The sequence below is a fragment of the Sardina pilchardus genome, chromosome 1, assembly GCF_963854185.1.
Source record: "Sardina pilchardus chromosome 1, fSarPil1.1, whole genome shotgun sequence".
In the NCBI taxonomy this organism is placed as follows: Eukaryota; Metazoa; Chordata; class Actinopteri; order Clupeiformes; family Clupeidae; genus Sardina; species Sardina pilchardus.
The window spans coordinates 2161923-2180112 of NC_084994.1; the positions used below are offsets into that span (position 1 = coordinate 2161923).

The following is an 18190-nucleotide window of genomic DNA, read 5'->3' on the forward strand; positions in this document are numbered from 1 at the left end:
GATTCTAACATTGACATATCATTAGTAAAATTAAAATGATATGAAAAGTAGGAGAAAATACAAGAATTGGGGAATGGATAGGTGCCACCATGAGACCAAGTTGTAGGAGATAGTGAAGCATTTAAATAGCAATCGGTTTCCAATAGTATGTAATTTATAAGGGCCGGCGTCATGATAATAGTAGTTAACTTAATTGCGCATAACTAGGAGGCGCTGGACAAATTTCTAATCGTAAAGGGCCCTTCGAAGCTCGGGGGCCCCGGTGCGTTGCACCGGTTGCACCGTCGCACGCTACGCCCCTGTATATCACCACGTGTAACGTTTTTGGGCCCAACACCCTCATCAGACGCTACAGAGCAGATTCTGGTGTGTGGACTCATCATTATCTTCTGCTTTGCTTTTCTGTCTGGCACCCAGTATTTATTGTTTTTTGATGTGTGTGCTGTATCTTTGAACTCTCTTGCGCGTTGAATATGGCAACTAAACCACCAACTTGGAATATACCCTTGGACAGTGTTTTGGGATAGGGTTAGTTAACTTACTAGTAGATTGCTTGATTAATTAATTATTTGATCGATCCGATCAAACGATTGATTGATTGATTGATTGATTGATTTCTCACCAAAGCTTATCCAGCTTGCAGGATGGGTCTTTCAGGAATAAGGCAATCTGATTGGCTCCTGAGTCTCTGATGTAATTCCTGCTGAGGTCCAACTCTCTCATATGGGTGCACTTTGACCTCAGTGCCGAGACAAGAGGACCACACCCCTCCACACTTAATCCCACATCGTTCAGCCTGTAGAGAGAAGTAAGACCATAACTAGAGGACCACACCCCTCCCCACTTAATCCCACACCGTTCAGCCTGTAGAGAGAAGAGAGACCACAGCCCTCCCCACTTAATCCCACATAGTTCAGCCTGTAGAGAGAAGAGAGACCATGACTAGAGGACCACACCCCTCCCCACTTAATCCCACATCGTTCAGCCTGTAGAGAGAAGACCATGACTAGAGGACCACACCCCTCCCCACTTAATCCCACATAGTTCAGCCTGTAGAGGGAACAAAGACCATGACTAGTGGACCACAGCCCTCCCCACTTAATCCCACATAGTTCAGCCTGTAGAGAGAAGAGGACCACACCCCTCCCCACTTAATCCCACATAGTTCAGCCTGTAGAGAGAAGACCATAACTAGAGGACCACACCCCTCCCCACTTAATCCCACATAGTTCAGCCTGTAGAGAGAAGACCATGACTAGAGGACCACACCCCTCCCCACTTAATCCCACAGCGTTCAGCCTGTGGAGAGAAGACCATAACTAGAGGATCACACCCCTCCCCACTTAATCCCACAGCGTTTAGCCTGTAGAGAGAAGAGAGACCATGACTAGAGGACCACACCCCTCCACACTTAATCCCACACCGTTCAGCCTGTAGAGAGAAGACCATGACTAGAGGACCACACCCCTCCCCACTTAATCCCACAGCGTTCAGCCTGTGGAGAGAAGAGGACCACACCCCTCCCCACTTAATCCCACAGCGTTCAGCCTGTAGAGAGAAGAGAGACCACAGCCCTCCCCACTTAATCCCACATAGTTCAGCCTGTAGAGAGAAGAGAGACCATGACTAGAGGACCACACCCCTCCTCACTTAATCCCACATAGTTCAGCCTGTAGAGAGAAGAGGACCACACCCCTCCCCACTTAATCCCACATAGTTCAGCCTGTAGAGAGAAGACCATAACTAGAGGATCACACCCCTCCCCACTTAATCCCACAGCGTTTAGCCTGTAGAGAGAAGAGAGACCATGACTAGAGGACCACACCCCTCCACACTTAATCCCACATAGTTCAGCCTGTAGAGCAGGGATGGGCAACTTTCATGACTAAGAGGGCCACATTTTTTTATCATCACCATCAGAGGGCCAAATGTGGCCGCGCACTTCCGCACATCTGATGCTGCAAAATAATTCTGAATAAGAACGAAATATGTCAATTTTCATGCTCAAATGCATTTTTTACATAGACTCCCTAACAACAAATACAAATATTTTACAGCCAGTGATAAGTATTATTTTCAGTGCAAAGGGCTCACATAAATCACCATTCAATGATGGCACAGAATTGAAAAACAATGGCCCATCATGAAGTGCAACAAGCCTCATATTCAATGCATATATGCTCCCACTCCATTTTTAAGAATGTATAGACATTCCCTAACGTCCATAATGAGAGTAGGCCTACAGATGTAACATGTAACATCCATCACATCTGTACTCTCATCCAACGCCAAAAAGTAAGCTACAGTAGGCCTACTTGCAGTCATGCATCATTTGTCTCAGCTCCCCCCCTCGACATTATCAGAATGTCAACAATTATGCGCGTCACCGTGCGTCGGGACAAATATACCGTTTCGAAGTTCTTACCTCCACTACGCACCCAAACAATTTCGCCATCTGATATAGCTTCTTTGCTTTGGCAAGCTCAAGCGAAACAGCAAAAGACGGATTCCTATGTAGTTCTGGCAATTAGTCGCTATTGTTAGTGTAGGCTAGCCTACTTTTGATTTGAGGTCGGCTACGACAGCGGCCGAGAAGCTCCGTGTGTGTAGGGCAGGCTACTTCTGATAACTTTTCGCAAGGTGTTGTAGTGTAGTGGCGACTGAAGTTTAAATATTTCATGGCTGATATAGTTTCTAGCAAAACTTGACATGGGTTTGCCTTACCATTCTATGAACAGACACTGCTTCCGATTTTGACTGAAAGGTAGCCTACGGTTTTCTAAATGAGTTTTCTACTTTTCTTCTATGTGTGCACTGTTTTTCCTCAGCGTTTGTAAAGGTCCGAGGGCCCGACATGGTTTGCATAGCAGGCGCTATCTATCGGCGAACAGTATAATTACAATGACGGTGCGGTAAAAAAAAAAAAAAAAACACGCATTTTTAATCACAGTAAAAATGATCATCCGCGGGCCGCACCGAGTGAGGAGGCGGGCCGCATGTGGCCCGCGGGCCGCCAGTTGCCCATCCCTGCTGTAGAGAGAAGACCATGACTAGAGGACCACACCCCTCCACACTTAATCCCACATAGTTCAGCCTGTAGAGAGAAGAGAGACCATGACTAGAGGACCACACCCCTCCCCACTTAATCCCACATAGTTCAGCCTGTAGAGAGAAGTAAGACCATAACTAGAGGACCACACCCCTCCCCACTTAATCCCACATCGTTCAGCCTGTAGAGAGAAGTAAGACCATAACTAGAGGACCACACCCCTCCCCACTTAATCTGACAGCGTTCAGACTAGGGATGTAACGATTACCGGTGTGATGGTAAACCATGATAAAAATGTTGACTATAACAATTACCGTGTTCATTTCGAATATCATTATTATCACGGTTGATACTACGGTGTGGTAACCGCGTGTTTAATTCCTCCCAGCTTCATCCGAGCCTGCTTATGACACAAGCTGGAAGGCTACTATGAAACAAAACTTTACCTTACTAATTCTGTTGTCTAATTGATGGATTTAACAATGATTCGGCTAAGGCTACACCTGCTTTGAGAGGGCGCAACATTTTCACCCCAAAACGTGCGCTGTATCATGTAGCCACTCTGCGTCTTTTTATGTAGGTCTACACGTTCACATTAAATCTAGGCTATTCCACTAACGTTATCAGGAGAATGCCGTAAAGTTTTATGTTGAGCGCTGGGTGTCACTCATTGGATATAAGGCTACCAAACTCCAAATCATAAGTTAAGCTATATAAGCAGCCAACATTTCCAACCAAGGAAAACGTGAGCACAATGCCACGGTTACCTACCTACAGTAGGCTATGGAATTTAGTTCATTTAGGCCTACTGTAGTGTTTAATTCAATTTCCGAAAAAAGCTACACAGCCTATTGGCAATCTTTTACATCTTGAGAGAGTTCCATCTAGGTAACTATCCCGTTAGCTCACGCGTCACGTCTATCATTAATGTAGCCTACAGTAGCCTAGTGCTCACCAAAATCATAGAAGTTAACATTGCAAGACACGTATCTTTTCTATGATCCCAGCAATATGTTCTTTGACTTGCTAATTTTTTGGACATTCATTTTATTCAATGAAAACGGATATCCTTGAACTATGCGTGACTACTTTCCTAAAACCGAATGAAGGTTAATATAATTACAGTAGGCTACTTCACGTATCTCTTAAAGTGACTCTCAATCTCTCAATTAGACCTACACAACACCCCTGTAATGTCATTAAAGACAAGTGTAATAGTTTAAAGATCAATATGAAGTATTCAAATGAATGAATATGTTTAGCTATAAGTAATTATGTAGATCCTAACATATTCTAAACTATTAGCAAAATACATAAAGTTTATGAATTCAAAATATGCAATAGAAACAAGACAAGCCATTTTCTGTGTGTGTGGAGGGTTGAGCAGAGACTAGGATTGCCACTGCTGTGAATGATCGGTATCCTGCTGAAGGCAATAAGGGTTTGCCTATATTTTTAATGTAAGAAACACTGTCACACTTTTTTAAACTAAAATATTTCATCTTGTCTACACCCATCAGCGCTTTCTTAACATATTGTACACACAATTGTTAAAATACCGCAATAATACCGAAAACCGTGATAATTTTGGTCACTATAACCGTGGGGTTAAATTTTCATACCGTTACATCCCTAGTTCAGACTGTAGAGAGAAGAGAGACCATGACTAGAGGACCACACCCCTCCTCACTTAATCCCACAGCGTTCAGCCTGTAGAGAGAAGAGAGACCACATCCCTCCCCACTTAATCCCACAGCGTTTAGCCTGTAGAGAGAAGAGAGACCATGACTAGCAGACCACACCCCTCCCCACTTAATCCCACAGCGTTCAGCCTGTAGAGAGAAGAGAGACCATGACTAGTGGACCACACCCCTCCCCACTTAATCCCATATAGTTCAGCCTGTAGAGAGAAGAGGACCACACCCCTCCCCACTTAATCCCACAGCGTTCAGCCTGTGGAGAAAAGAGGACCACACCCCTCCCCACTTAATCCCACATCGTTCAGCCTGTGGAGAGAAGAGAGACCATGACTAGAGGACCACACCCCTCCACACTTAATCCCGCATAGTTCAGCCTGTAGAGAGAAGAGGGACCATGACTAGCGGACCACACCCCTCCTCACTTAATCCCACATAGTTCAGCCTGTAGAGAGAAGAGGACCACACCCCTCCTCACTTAATCCCACATAGTTCAGCCGGTAGAGAGAAGACCATAACTAGAGGACCACACCCCTCCCCACTTACTCCCACACCATTCAGACTGTAGAGAGAAGAGAGACCATAACTAGAGGACCACACCCCTCCCCACTTAATCCCGCAGCATTTAGCCTGTAGAGAGAACAAAGACCACACCCCTCCCCACTTAATCCCACAGTGTTCAGCCTGTGGAGAGTAGAGAGAAGTAAGACCATGACTCTTTTGCTGTTTGCTTGTTTTAACTGGACCAAGTGTTATGAGATCCATGGCCGAGGACACTTTAAATAACAATACACTGAATTGAACTGAATTGAATCGACTCCTCCCTTATCTGATTATGTGTGTGTGTGTATGTGTGTGTGAGAGAGCATGTGTTTACCTGAGTGTGTGTAATGGACACTCTGCCTTTGTAGGGGTGTGTGTGTGTGTGTGTGTGTGTGTGTGTGTGTGTGTTTACACCTGAGTGTGTGTAACGGACACTCTGCCTTTGTAAGTGTGTGTGTGTGTGTGTGTGTGTAGAACATGTGTTTACCTGATATGTGTAACGGACACTCTGCCTTGGCGAGTGTGACGGAGATGACCTTCACTCCTCCGTGTGTGTGTGTGTGTGTGTGTAGAGCATGTGTTTACCTGAGTGTGTGTAACGGACACTCTGCCTTGGCGAGTGCGGCGGAGATGACCTTCACTCCTCCGTCCAGCAGGGGGTTGTCACTCAGGCTCAGCAGAGCGAGGGGGGCGGGGCCTGAGGTCAGTGCTGACGCCAGCAGCACACAGCTGGCCTCCGTCAGGTCACACTGGTGCATGCTGGGAAATTACAAAAGCCTCCGTCAGGTCACACTGATGCATGCTGGGAAATTATAAAACCATCAGGTCACACTGATGCATGCTGGGAAATTACAAAAGTCTCCGTCAGGTCACACTGGTGCATGCTGGGAAATTACAAAAGCCTCCGTCAGGTCACACTGGTGCAAACTGGGAAATGATAAAACCATCAGGTCACACTGATGCATGCTGGGAAATTACAAAAGCCTCCATCAGGTCACACTGATGCATGCTGGGAGATTACAAAAGCCTCCGTCAGGTCACACTGGTGCATGCTGGGAGATTACAAAAGCCTCCGTCAGGTCACACTGGTGCATGCTGGGAAATTACAAAAGCCTCCGTCAGGTCACACTGGTGCATGCTGGGAAATTACAAAAGCCTCCGTCAGGTCAGACTGGTGCATGCTGGGAAATTACAAAAGCCTCCGTCAGGTCACACTGGTGCATGCTGGGAAATGATAAAACCATCAGGTCACACTGATGCATGCTGGGAAATTACAAAAGCATCCGTCAGGTCACAATGGTGCATGCTGGGAAATTACAAAAGCCTCCGTCAGGTCACACTGATGCATGCTGGGAAATGATAAAACCATCAGGTCACACTGATGCATGCTGGGAAATTACAAAAGCCTCCGTCAGGTCACACTGGTGCATGCTGGGAAATTACAAAAGCCTCTGTCAGGTCACACTGGTGCATGCTGGGAAATTACAAAAGCCTCCGTCAGGTCACACTGGTGCATGCTGGGAAATTACAAAAGCCTCCGTCAGGTCACACTGGTGCATGCTGGGAAATTACAAAAGCCTCCGTCAGGTCACACTGGTGCATGCTGGGAAATTACAAAAGCCTCCGTCAGGTCACACTGATGCATGCTGGGAAATGACAAAACCATCAGGTCACACTAATGCATGCTGGGAAATTATAAAAGCCTCGGTCAGGTCACACTGATGCATGCTGGGAAATGATAAAACCATCAGGTCACACTGATGCATGCTGGGAAATTATAAAAGCCTCCGTCAGGTCACACTGATGCATGCTGGGAAATTACAAAACCATCAGGTCACACTAATGCATGCTGGGAAATTATAAAAGCCTCCGTCAGGTCACACTGATGCATGATGGGAAATGATAAAACCATCAGGTCACACTGATGCATGCTGGGAAATTATAAAAGCCTTAGTCAGGTCACACTGGTGCATGCTGGGAAATTACAAAAGCCTCCGTCAGGTCACACTGGTGCATGCTGGGAAATTACAAAAGCCTCCGTCAGGTCACACTGATGCATGCTGGGAAATGATAAAACCATCAGGTCACACTGATGCATGCTGGGAAATTACAAAAGCCTCCGTCAGGTCACACTGATGCATGCTGGGAAATTATAAAACCATCAGGTCACACTGATGCATGCTGGGAAATTACAAAAGTCTCCGTCAGGTCACACTGGTGCATGCTGGGAAATTACAAAAGCCTCCGTCAGGTCACACTGGTGCAAGCTGGGAAATTACAAAAGCCTCCGTCAGGTCACATTAATGCATGCTGGGAAATTATAAAACCAACAGGTCACATTGATGCATGCTGGGAGCTTGCTGAGCTTGCTGTGTGTTCCTCATGTCTGGTAGCGGTCTCTTAACATTCCCTTGACTACCCCAGTACCTCAAACTCCAGCTGTATAAGTGTGTGTGCTGAAACTCCAGTTGCGTCTCCTCAGCCGTGAGGAGCAGGAAGGCCAGGCCCCAGCTGAATAAGTGTGTGTGTGTGTGTGTGTGTGTGTGTGTGTGTGTGTGTAGCACACTTACATAGCCCTCTGTGTGTTCCTCACGACCGGCAGCAGCCTATTCAGCCCCTGGTGGCTGCCCCAGTACCTCTGCAGCTCAAACTCCAGCTGCGTCTCCTCCGCCGTGAGAAGCACAAAGGCCAGCGCCGACCACTGGGCTGGAGTCAGCTCCTCCGGCCTCGTCTTCCCACTGGCCAGCCACCGCGACACCTCGAGGCAAGGCAAGTTATCTTATTTAGTTTAGTTATGGTATATATTCAAAAGCTCCTTTTATTTAGTTTAGTTATGGTATATATTCAAAAGCTCCCCAGCCACCGCGACACCTCGAGGCAAGGCAAGTTATCTTATTTAGTTTAGTTATGGTATATATTCAAAAGCTCCCCAGCCACCGCGACACCTCGAGGCAAGGCAAGTTATCTTATTTAGTTTAGTTTTATCGTATATATTCAAAAGCTCCTCCGGTCTCGTCTTCCCACTGGCCAGCCACCGCGACACCTCGAGGCAAGGCAAGTTATCTTATTTAGTTTAGTTATGGTATATATTCAAAAGCTCCTCCGGCCTCATGTTCCCACTGGCCAGCCACCGCGACACCTCGAGGCAAGGCAAGTTATCTTATTTAGTTTAGTTTTATGGTATATATTCAAAAGCTCCCCAGCCACCGCGACACCTCGAGGCAAGGCAAGTTATCTTATTTAGCTTAGTTATGGTATATATTCAAAAGCTCCTTTTATTTAGTTTAGTTATGGTATATATTCAAAAGCTCCCCAGCCACCGCGACACCTCGAGGCAAGGCAAGTTATCTTATTTAGTTTAGTTATGGTATATATTCAAAAGCTCCCCAGCCACCGCGACACCTCGAGGCAAGGCAAGTTATCTTAGTTAGTTTAGTTATTATGGTATATATTCAAAAGCTCCTTTTATTTAGTTTAGTTATGGTATATATTCAAAAGCTCCCCAGCCACCGCGACACCTCGAGGCAAGGCAAGTTATCTTATTTAGTTTAGTTATGGTATATATTCAAAAGCTCCTCCGGCCTCATGTTCCCACTGGCCAGCCACCGCGACACCTCGAGGCAAGGCAAGTTATCTTATTTAGTTTAGTTATGGTATATATTCAAAAGCTCCCCAGCCACCGCAACACCTCGAGGCAAGGCAAGTTATCTTATTTAGCTTAGTTATGGTATATATTCAAAAGCTCCCCAGCCACCGCGACACCTCGAGGCAAGGCAAGTTATCTTAGTTAGTTTAGTTATGGTATATATTCAAAAGCTCCCCAGCCACCGCGACACCTCGAGGCAAGGCAAGTTATCTTATTTAGTCTAGTTATGGTATATATTCAAAAGCTCCCCAGCCACCGCGACACCTCGAGGCAAGGCAAGTTATCTTATTTAGTTTAGTTATGGTATATATTCAAAAGCTCCCCAGCCACCGCAACACCTCACGGCAAGTTATTTTATTTAGTTTGATGGTATATATTTAAAAGCCACAGCATTGCATTGCAAGTGCTTCACATAAAATAAGTAAAGAACAATCATTTTAAAATTACGATAATAATTTTTGGACATGGGACTGGCTTATTAAGACAACAATAGCCTAAATAAAGAAAAAAACAAATTCAAAAACTAAAAGGAAACAACAAATGGCCATTCTAATAATGAGACGTGAAGGGGTCAGGGACTGTTAAAAGCTAGGGAGAAGAGTTATGTCTTTAGGTTGGATTTAGTGCAACTAATAGTGATTTGGGTCAGGGACTGTTAAAAGCTAGGGAGAAGAGTTATGTCTTTAGGTTGGATTAAGTGCAACTAATAGTGATTTGGGTCAGGGACTGTTAAAAGCTAGGGAGAAGAGTTATGTCTTTAGGTTGGATTTAGTGCAACTAATAGTGATTTGGGTCAGGGACTGTTAAAAGCTAGGGAGAAGAGTTATGTCTTTAGGTTGGATTTAGTGCAACTAATAGTGATTTGGGTCAGGGACTGTTAAAAGCTAGGGAGAAGAGTTATGTCTTTAGGTTGGATTTAGTGCAACTAATAGTGATTTGGGTCAGGGACTGTTAAAAGCTAGGGAGAAGAGTTATGTCTTTAGGTTGGATTAAGTGCAACTAATAGTGATTTGGGTCAGGGACTGTTAAAAGCTAGGGAGAAGAGGTATGTCTTTAGGTTGGATTTAGTGCAACTAATAGTGATTTGGGTCAGGGACTGTTAAAAGCTAGGGAGAAGAGTTATGTCTTTAGGTTGGATTTAGTGCAACTAATAGTGATTTGGGTCAGGGACTGTTAAAAGCTAGGGAGAAGAGTTATGTCTATAGGTTGGATTTAGTGCAACTAATAGTGATTTGGGTCAGGGACTGTTAAAAGCTAGGGAGAAGAGTTAAGTCTTTAGGTTGGATTTAGTGCAACTAATAGTGATTTGACAACGTCAGGATTTAGAGCTACTAATAGTTATTTGACAACATCAGGAAGCCTAACCTCCAGAACAGGTTGGATTCAAAGCTACTAATAGTGATTTGACAACATCAGGATTTAAAGCTACTGATTTGACAACATCAGGATTTAAAGCTACTCATAGTGATTTGACATAATCAGGAAGGCTAACCTCCAGCACCAGCGACTCATCCCGCAGCTCGCTCAGGCAGTGGAACAGGTTGGATTTAAAGCTACTCATAGTGATTTGACAACATCAGGATTTAAAGCTACTCATAGTGATTTGACATAATCAGGAAGGCTAACCTCCAGCACCAGCGACTCATCCCGCAGCTCGCTCAGGCAGTGGAACAGGTTGGATTTAAAGCCACTAATAGTGATTTGACAACATCAGGATTTAAAGCTACTCATAGTGATTTGACATAATCAGGAAGGCTAACCTCCAGCACCAGCGACTCATCCCGCAGCTCGCTCAGGCAGTGGAACAGGTTGATGCTGCAGTCGGCTGCGGCCTGCTCTCGGATGGTTCGGTGCAGGTGCTGGACGATCCTGTGGTCCGAGGGCTCGACCCGGGAGCCGAGGGAGCCCAGGTCCGGCAGCAGCCGCAGCAGCAGCTGCTGGTTGCTCTCCAGGGAGAGGCCCAGCAGGAAGCGCAGGAACAGGTCCAGGTGACCGTCGGAGCTCTGCACCGCCCGCTCCACGGCCCCCTTCAGCACCTCGAAGGTGGATTTGAAAAGGTTGGATTTAAAGCTACTAATGGTGATTTGACAACATCATGATTTAAAGCTACTCATAGTGATTTGACAACATCGGCGCTCTGCACCGCCCGCTCCACGGCCCCCTTCAGCACCTCGAAGGTGGATTTGAAAAGGTTGGATTTAAAGCTACTAATGGTGATTTGACAACATCATGATTTAAAGCTACTCATAGTGATTTGACAACATCGGCGCTCTGCACCGCCCGCTCCACGGCCCCCTTCAGCACCTCGAAGGTGGATTTGAAAAGGTTGGATTTAAAGCTACTAAACAACATCAGGATTTAGAGTTACTAAATGTGATTTGACAACATCAGGAAGGCTAACCTCCTGAACAGGTTGGATTTAAAGCTACTAATAGTGATTTGACAACATCTGGATTTAAAGCTACTCATAGTGATTTGACAACATCAGGATTTGAAGGTACTCATAGTGATTTGACAACATCAGGATTTGAAGCTACTCATAGTGATTTGACAACATCAGGATTTAAAGCTACTCATAGTGATTTGACAACATCGGCGCTCTGCACCGCCTGCTCCACGCACCTCGAAGGTGGATTTGCCGAGCAGCCGATGCCGCAGTCCGAGCTTGGGACGGACGCCGGCGTCGGCGTGGAGCGTGTAGAGCGCGGCGAGGTACTCCTGCAGGCTCAGGTGCAGGAAGCTGTACAGGCGACTCTCCATGTCCGCCGCCTCCTCCTTGAAGATCTGCGTGCAGGTGGCCGAGAACTCAGAGCCGCCGTCGTCGTCCAAGCCGCAAGACCGCAAGTCCGCTGTGTCAAAGATCAACTTTCTCTTCTCCAGGTGGACGAATGCCAGCTTGCCCAGTTTCAGGAGGTCCTGGGTCGAAGAGGGCGTCTTCTGACTGCGTCTACGCAGTTGGTAAAGGAGGAAGCGGGTGTAGATCTCTGTGAGGGTGCCGGGAGTTGTAGTTTCATCGGCTTCCCCCTCCCTGTTCCACATCTCCTCAAGGACTACAGACAGAATCCAACAGAACACAGGCAACTGGCACATGACATGAAGCGTCTTCGTCTTCCTCATGTGTGCGATGATTCTACAGGCCGTGTGTGCGCTCGTGTTCTTCTGGAAGTATCTCTCTTTCTGCTCATCCGTGAAGCCCTGAACCTCGGTCACCTGGTGGAAGTGTTGGGCGATCTGATTGGCTGCTGCCGGGCGAGAAGTGACCCAGACGCAGGCGCCGGGCAGCAAGTGTCCGGAGATGAGAGAGGCTATCAGCGCGTCCAACGAGGCCGGTTCCGTCGGGTCGCTGATCATCTCCTTGTGGAAGTCCAGCTCGAAGCGACTCTCGTCCAGCCCGTCGAAGACGAACAGGATGGAACTCGTGCGCTCGGGCAGAGCGCCCAGCTGCTTGAGCGCGGGGAAGGACTGGCGCAAGAGCGCCCAGAGACTCAGAGTCCTCTTCGACTTCGCGTTCAGCTGGCGGAACGGCAGCGGGAACAGGAAGGCCACGTCCTGATTGGCTCTTCCCTCGGCCCAGTCCAGGATGAACTTGTGAACGGAGACGGTCTTCCCGACGCCAGCCACCCCCAGCGTGAGAACCTTGCGGGAATCGGACTGGGCTCTGAAGATGTCGTTACAGAGGATGCGGGAGCTGTAGAGAAGTCACACGATGTGAGATGTTGTTACTTCTAGAACATACATGTTTTGTAGAACAAATACTAGGCAAGAAATGCTAAGGTAAGCCTTAGGGAGACTAATTAAGAAATAAGTAAAAAGACTCATTTCAAATCTATTCACCATGGACAGTTTCCTGTAAATTAATTAAACCTAGTTAGTTAGTTAGAATATGGGCCTCCAGCCAGTTAGTTGGAGTCTGGGTCTCCACCTGGTTTGTTAGAGTCTGGACCCGTTTGAGTCTGGACGAGGGTTGGGTACTGACCCCTGTACTGTTACCGGTACATAGCACCAGCTGACTGTCTTGTATAGCATAACTACATAGCACCAGCTGACTGTCTTGTATAGCATGACTACATAGCACCAGCTGACTGTCTTGTATAACATAACTACATAGCACCAGCTGACTGTCTTGTATAACATGACTACATAGCACCAGCTGACTGTCTTGTATAGCATGACTGTCGTGTATAGGATAATTACATAGCACTCTGTACCCACTTCGTTAGAGTCTGGACCCACTTCATTAGAGTCTGGACCCAGTTCATTAGAGTCTGGACCCTCTTCATTAGAGTCTGGACCCAGTTCATTAGAGTCTGGACCCAGTTCATTAGAGTCTGAACCCTGTTGGTAGTGTCTGGACCCAGTTTTTTTGAGTCTGAACCCCCTTTGTTAAAGTCTGGACCCAGTTTATATGAGTCTGGACCCAGTTTATCAGAGTCTGAACCCCCTTTGTTAGAGACTGGAACCCCTTTGTTAGAGTCTTGGCCCAGTTGAATGGTACCTGCAGGTGGAGCATTTCTGGGTGTTGGCCCAGTTGGACTGTACCTAGAGATGGGGCAGTTCTGGGTCGTGGGGCAGTTCTGGGTGTAGGCCCAGTTGTACGGTACCTGCATGTGGGGCAGTTCTGGGTGTTGGCCCAGTTGAATGGTACCTGCATGTGGGGCAGTTCTGGGTGTTGGCCCAGTTGAATGGTACCTGCATGTGGGGCAGTTCTGGGTGTTGGCCCAGTTGAATGGTACCTGCAGGTGGGGCAGTTCTGGGTGTTGGCCCAGTTGAATGGTACCTGCAGGTGGGGCAGTTCTGGGTGTAGGCCCAGTTGGACCGTACCTGCATGTGGGGCAGTTCTGGGTTTAGGCCCAGTTGGACGGTACCTGCATGTGGGGCAGTTCTGGGTGTTGGCCCAGTTGGACGGTACCTGCAGGTGGGGCAGTTCTGGGTCGTGGGGCAGTTCTGGGTCGTGGGGCAGTTCTGGGTCGTGGGGCAGTTCTGGGTGTTGGCCCAGTTGGCCTGTACCTGCAGGTGGGGCAGTTCTGGGTCGTGGGGCAGTTCTGGGTCGTGGGGCAGTTCTGGGTGTTGGCCCAGTTGGACTGTACCTGCAGGTGGGGCAGTTCTGGGTCGTGGGGCAGTTCTGGGTGTTGGCCCAGTTGTACGGTACCTGCAGGTGGGGCAGTTCTGGGTCGTTGGGCAGTTCTGGGTCGTGGGGCAGTTCTGGGTGTAGGCCCAGTTGTACGGTACCTGCATGTGGGGCAGTTCTGGGTCGTGGGGCAGTTCTGGGTGTAGGCCCAGTTGTACGGTACCTGCATGTGGGGCAGTTCTGGGTCGTGGGGCAGTTCTGGGTGTAGGCCCAGTTGTACGGTACCTGCATGTGGGGCAGTTCTGGGTCGTGGGGCAGTTCTGGGTGTAGGCCCAGTTGAATGGTACCTGCATGTGGGGCAGTTCTGGGTCGTGGGGCAGTTCTGGGTGTTGGCCCAGTTGTACGGTACCTGCAGGTGGAGCGCCTGGAGCGGCTCTGCTCCATCCAGCGGGCCTCGTGGCCGCTCAGCGCTCCGCCCGTGTGCTCCTGCACCAGCAGCAGCTCCGTGTACACGTCCTCCACCCTGCGGGCGCGGCCCTCCGTGGAGCTGCCCTCGAACACGCGCCCGTACCGCAGCGCCAACGCAGCCTTCAGCACCCGCCCTGCAGCCTCCTCCTCGCCGCGCCGCTCTGCCAATGTAGTGAGAAATTCCACAATGTATGTTTCAATCATGTGTTCCACTCATTTGCCACCCAAAGTCTTTGATCAAACCAACCCCAAAAGACCTTTCATCAATCATGAGGATGTATGACTGCTGTGGCACTTACTTATTACTTATTTATTTGTCTATTTATTATTATTTTTAACATTGCATACATTCTAGTGAATGCCAATGCACTTTCAAACTTTTAACCCCTAATGGATGGGTTGGCTGTAAACTGAATTGCCCCTTGGGGATTAATAAAGTTTTCTGAATCTGAATCTGAATCTGAATCTGAGCATGCGCAGGCCCTTTGTCACTGTGAGTACTCATGATTGACAAGGTCGTCTCTTAACACAATCACTGATCAGAGCTAGTTTCATCTGACGCAATACTGGTGCCTCACGTAACAGGACATGGCCGGTGATGGGCCTCACGTGAGACAACGATAGGAGGATCTCAAGAAATGTATTTAAGCAGAACAGTTTGTATCTTGCATTGAGTTGGTATGGTGGCGATGCTAGTGTATACATTGTATCAACTCCCGGATCCGTTACAATAAACTCGAGTTTCGTCTTTGCCATCACTCGGTTTGGATTGCCTCCATTTTGTTGTATAGTTGGTCATTTTTTGGACTACACCAACACAAACACAACCAGTGAAGATGTGCCCGCTCTGCTCCACCAACACAAACACAACCAGTGAAGATGTGCCCACTCTGCTCTGCCAACACACACACAACCAGTGAAGATGTGCCCACTCCACCAACACAAACACAACCAGTGAAGATGTGCCCACTCTGCTCCACCAACACAAACACAACCAGTGAAGATGTGCCCATTCCGCTCTGCCAACACAAACACAACCAGTGAAGATGTGCCCACTCTGCTCTGCCAACACAAACACAACCAGTGAAGATGTGCCCGCTCTGCTCCACCAACACAAACACAACCAGTGAAGATGTGCCCGCTCTGCTCCACCAACACAAACACAACCAGTGAAGATGTGCCCGCTCTGCCAACACAAACACAACCAGTGAAGATGTGCCCACTCCACCAACACAAACACAACCAGTGAAGATGTGCCCACTCTGCTCTGCCAACACAAACACAACCAGTGAAGATGTGCCCACTCTGCTCTGCCAACACAAACACAACCAGTGAAGATGTGCCCACTCTGCTCTGCCAACACACACACAACCAGTGAAGATGTGCCCACTCTGCTCTGCCAACACAAACACAACCAGTGAAGATGTGCCCACTCCACCAACACAAACACAACCAGTGAAGATGTGCCCACTCTGCTCCACCAACACAAACACAACCAGTGAAGATGTGCCCGCTCTGCCAACACAAACACAACCAGTGAAGATGTGCCCGCTCTGCTCCACCAACACAAACACAACCAGTGAAGATGTGCCCGCTCTGCCAACACAAACACAACCAGTGAAGATGTGCCCACTCCACCAACACAAACACAACCAGTGAAGATGTGCCCACTCTGCTCTGCCAACACAAACACAACCAGTGAAGATGTGCCCACTCTGCTCTGCCAACACAAACACAACCAGTGAAGATGTGCCCACTCTGCTCTGCCAACACAAACACAACCAGTGAAGATGTGCCCACTCTGCTCTGCCAACACAAACACAACCAGTGAAGATGTGCCCACTCTGCTCTGCCAACACACACACAACCAGTGAAGATGTGCCCACTCTGCTCTGCCAACACACACACAACCAGTGAAGATGTGCCCACTCTGCTCTGCCAACACAAACACAACCAGTGAAGATGTGCCCGCTCTGCTCTGCCAACACAAACACAACCAGTGAAGATGTGCCCACTCTGCTCTGCCAACACAAACACAACCAGTGAAGATGTGCCCACTCTGCTCTGCCAACACAAACACAACCAGTGAAGATGTACCCGCTCTACTCTGCCAACACACACACAACCAGTGAAGATGTGCCCGCTCTGCTCTGCCAACACACACACAACCAGTGAAGATGTGCCCGCTCTGCTCTGCCAACACAAACACAACCAGTGAAGATGTGCCCACTCTGCTCTGCCAACACAAACACAACCAGTGAAGATGTACCCGCTCTACTCTGCCAACACACACACAACCAGTGAAGATGTGCCCACTCTGCCAACACAAACACAACCAGTGAAGATGTGCCCACTCTGCTCTGCCAACACAACCAGTGAAGATGTGCCCACTCCGCTCTGCCAACACAAACACAACCAGTGAAGATGTGCCCACTCTGCTCTGCCAACACAAACACAACCAGTGAAGATGTGCCCACTCTGCTCTGCCAACACAAACACAACCAGTGAAGATGTGCCCACTCCGCTCTGCCAACACAAACACAACCAGTGAAGATGTGCCCACTCTGCTCTGCCAACACAAACACAACCAGTGAAGATGTGCCCGCTCTGCCAACACAAACACAACCAGTGAAGATGTGCCCGCTCTGCTCCACCAACACAAACACAACCAGTGAAGATGTGCCCATTCCGCTCTGCCAACACAAACACAACCAGTGAAGATGTGCCCATTCCGCTCTGCCAACACAAACACAACCAGTGAAGATGTGCCCATTCCGCTCTGCCAACACAAACACAACCAGTGAAGATGTGCCCACTCTGCTCTGCCAACACAAACACAACCAGTGAAGATGTGCCCACTCTAATCTGCCAACACAAACACAACCAGTGAAGATGTGCCCGCTCTGCTCTGCCAACACAAACACAACCAGTGAAGATGTGCCCACTCTGCTCTGCCAACACAAACACAACCAGTGAAGATGTACCCGCTCTACTCTGCCAACACACACACAACCAGTGAAGATGTGCCCACTCTGCCAACACAAACACAACCAGTGAAGATGTGCCCACTCTGCTCTGCCAACACAAACACAACCAGTGAAGATGTGCCCACTCCGCTCTGCCAACACAAACACAACCAGTGAAGATGTGCCCACTCCGCCAACACAAACACAACCAGTGAAGATGTGCCCACTCTGCCAACACAAACACAACCAGTGAAGATGTGCCCGCTCTGCTCTGCCAACACAAACACAACCAGTGAAGATGTGCCCACTCTGCTCTGCCAACACAAACACAACCAGTGAAGATGTGCCCGCGCTACAGCCTCCTCACCTCTCTGCCAACACAAACACAACCAGTGAAGATGTGCCCACTCTGCTCTGCCAACACAAACACAACCAGTGAAGATGTGCCCACTCTGCTCCACCAACACACACACAACCAGTGAAGATGTGCCCACTCCACCAACACAAACACAACCAGTGAAGATGTGCCCACTCTAATCTGCCAACACAAACACAACCAGTGAAGATGTGCCCGCTCTGCCAACACAAACACAACCAGTGAAGATGTGCCCACTCTAATCTGCCAACACAAACACAACCAGTGAAGATGTGCCCACTCCGCTCTGCCAACACAAACACAACCAGTGAAGATGTGCCCACTCTGCTCTGCCAACACAAACACAACCAGTGAAGATGTGCCCACTCCGCTCTGCC

General features: G+C 48.3%; 1 protein-coding gene across 1 annotated transcript in view; it reads right to left on the reverse strand.

The window, feature by feature from the left end:
• LOC134069359 (NACHT, LRR and PYD domains-containing protein 12-like) overlaps positions 1-14675 on the reverse strand; it is a 40788-nt gene extending 26113 nt beyond the window's left edge. The window contains exons 1-7 of the mRNA XM_062525679.1: positions 14413-14675; positions 11558-12623; positions 10696-10971; positions 7860-8047; positions 7253-7306; positions 5875-6048; positions 623-796 (exon numbers count right to left, since the gene is read on the reverse strand). Of these exons, the coding sequence (XP_062381663.1) occupies positions 623-796; positions 5875-6048; positions 7253-7306; positions 7860-8047; positions 10696-10971; positions 11558-12623; positions 14413-14675 (2195 nt within the window). The remainder of the gene's footprint in view (positions 1-622; positions 797-5874; positions 6049-7252; positions 7307-7859; positions 8048-10695; positions 10972-11557; positions 12624-14412) is intronic.
• Between the last annotated feature and the right edge of the window lie 3515 nt (positions 14676-18190).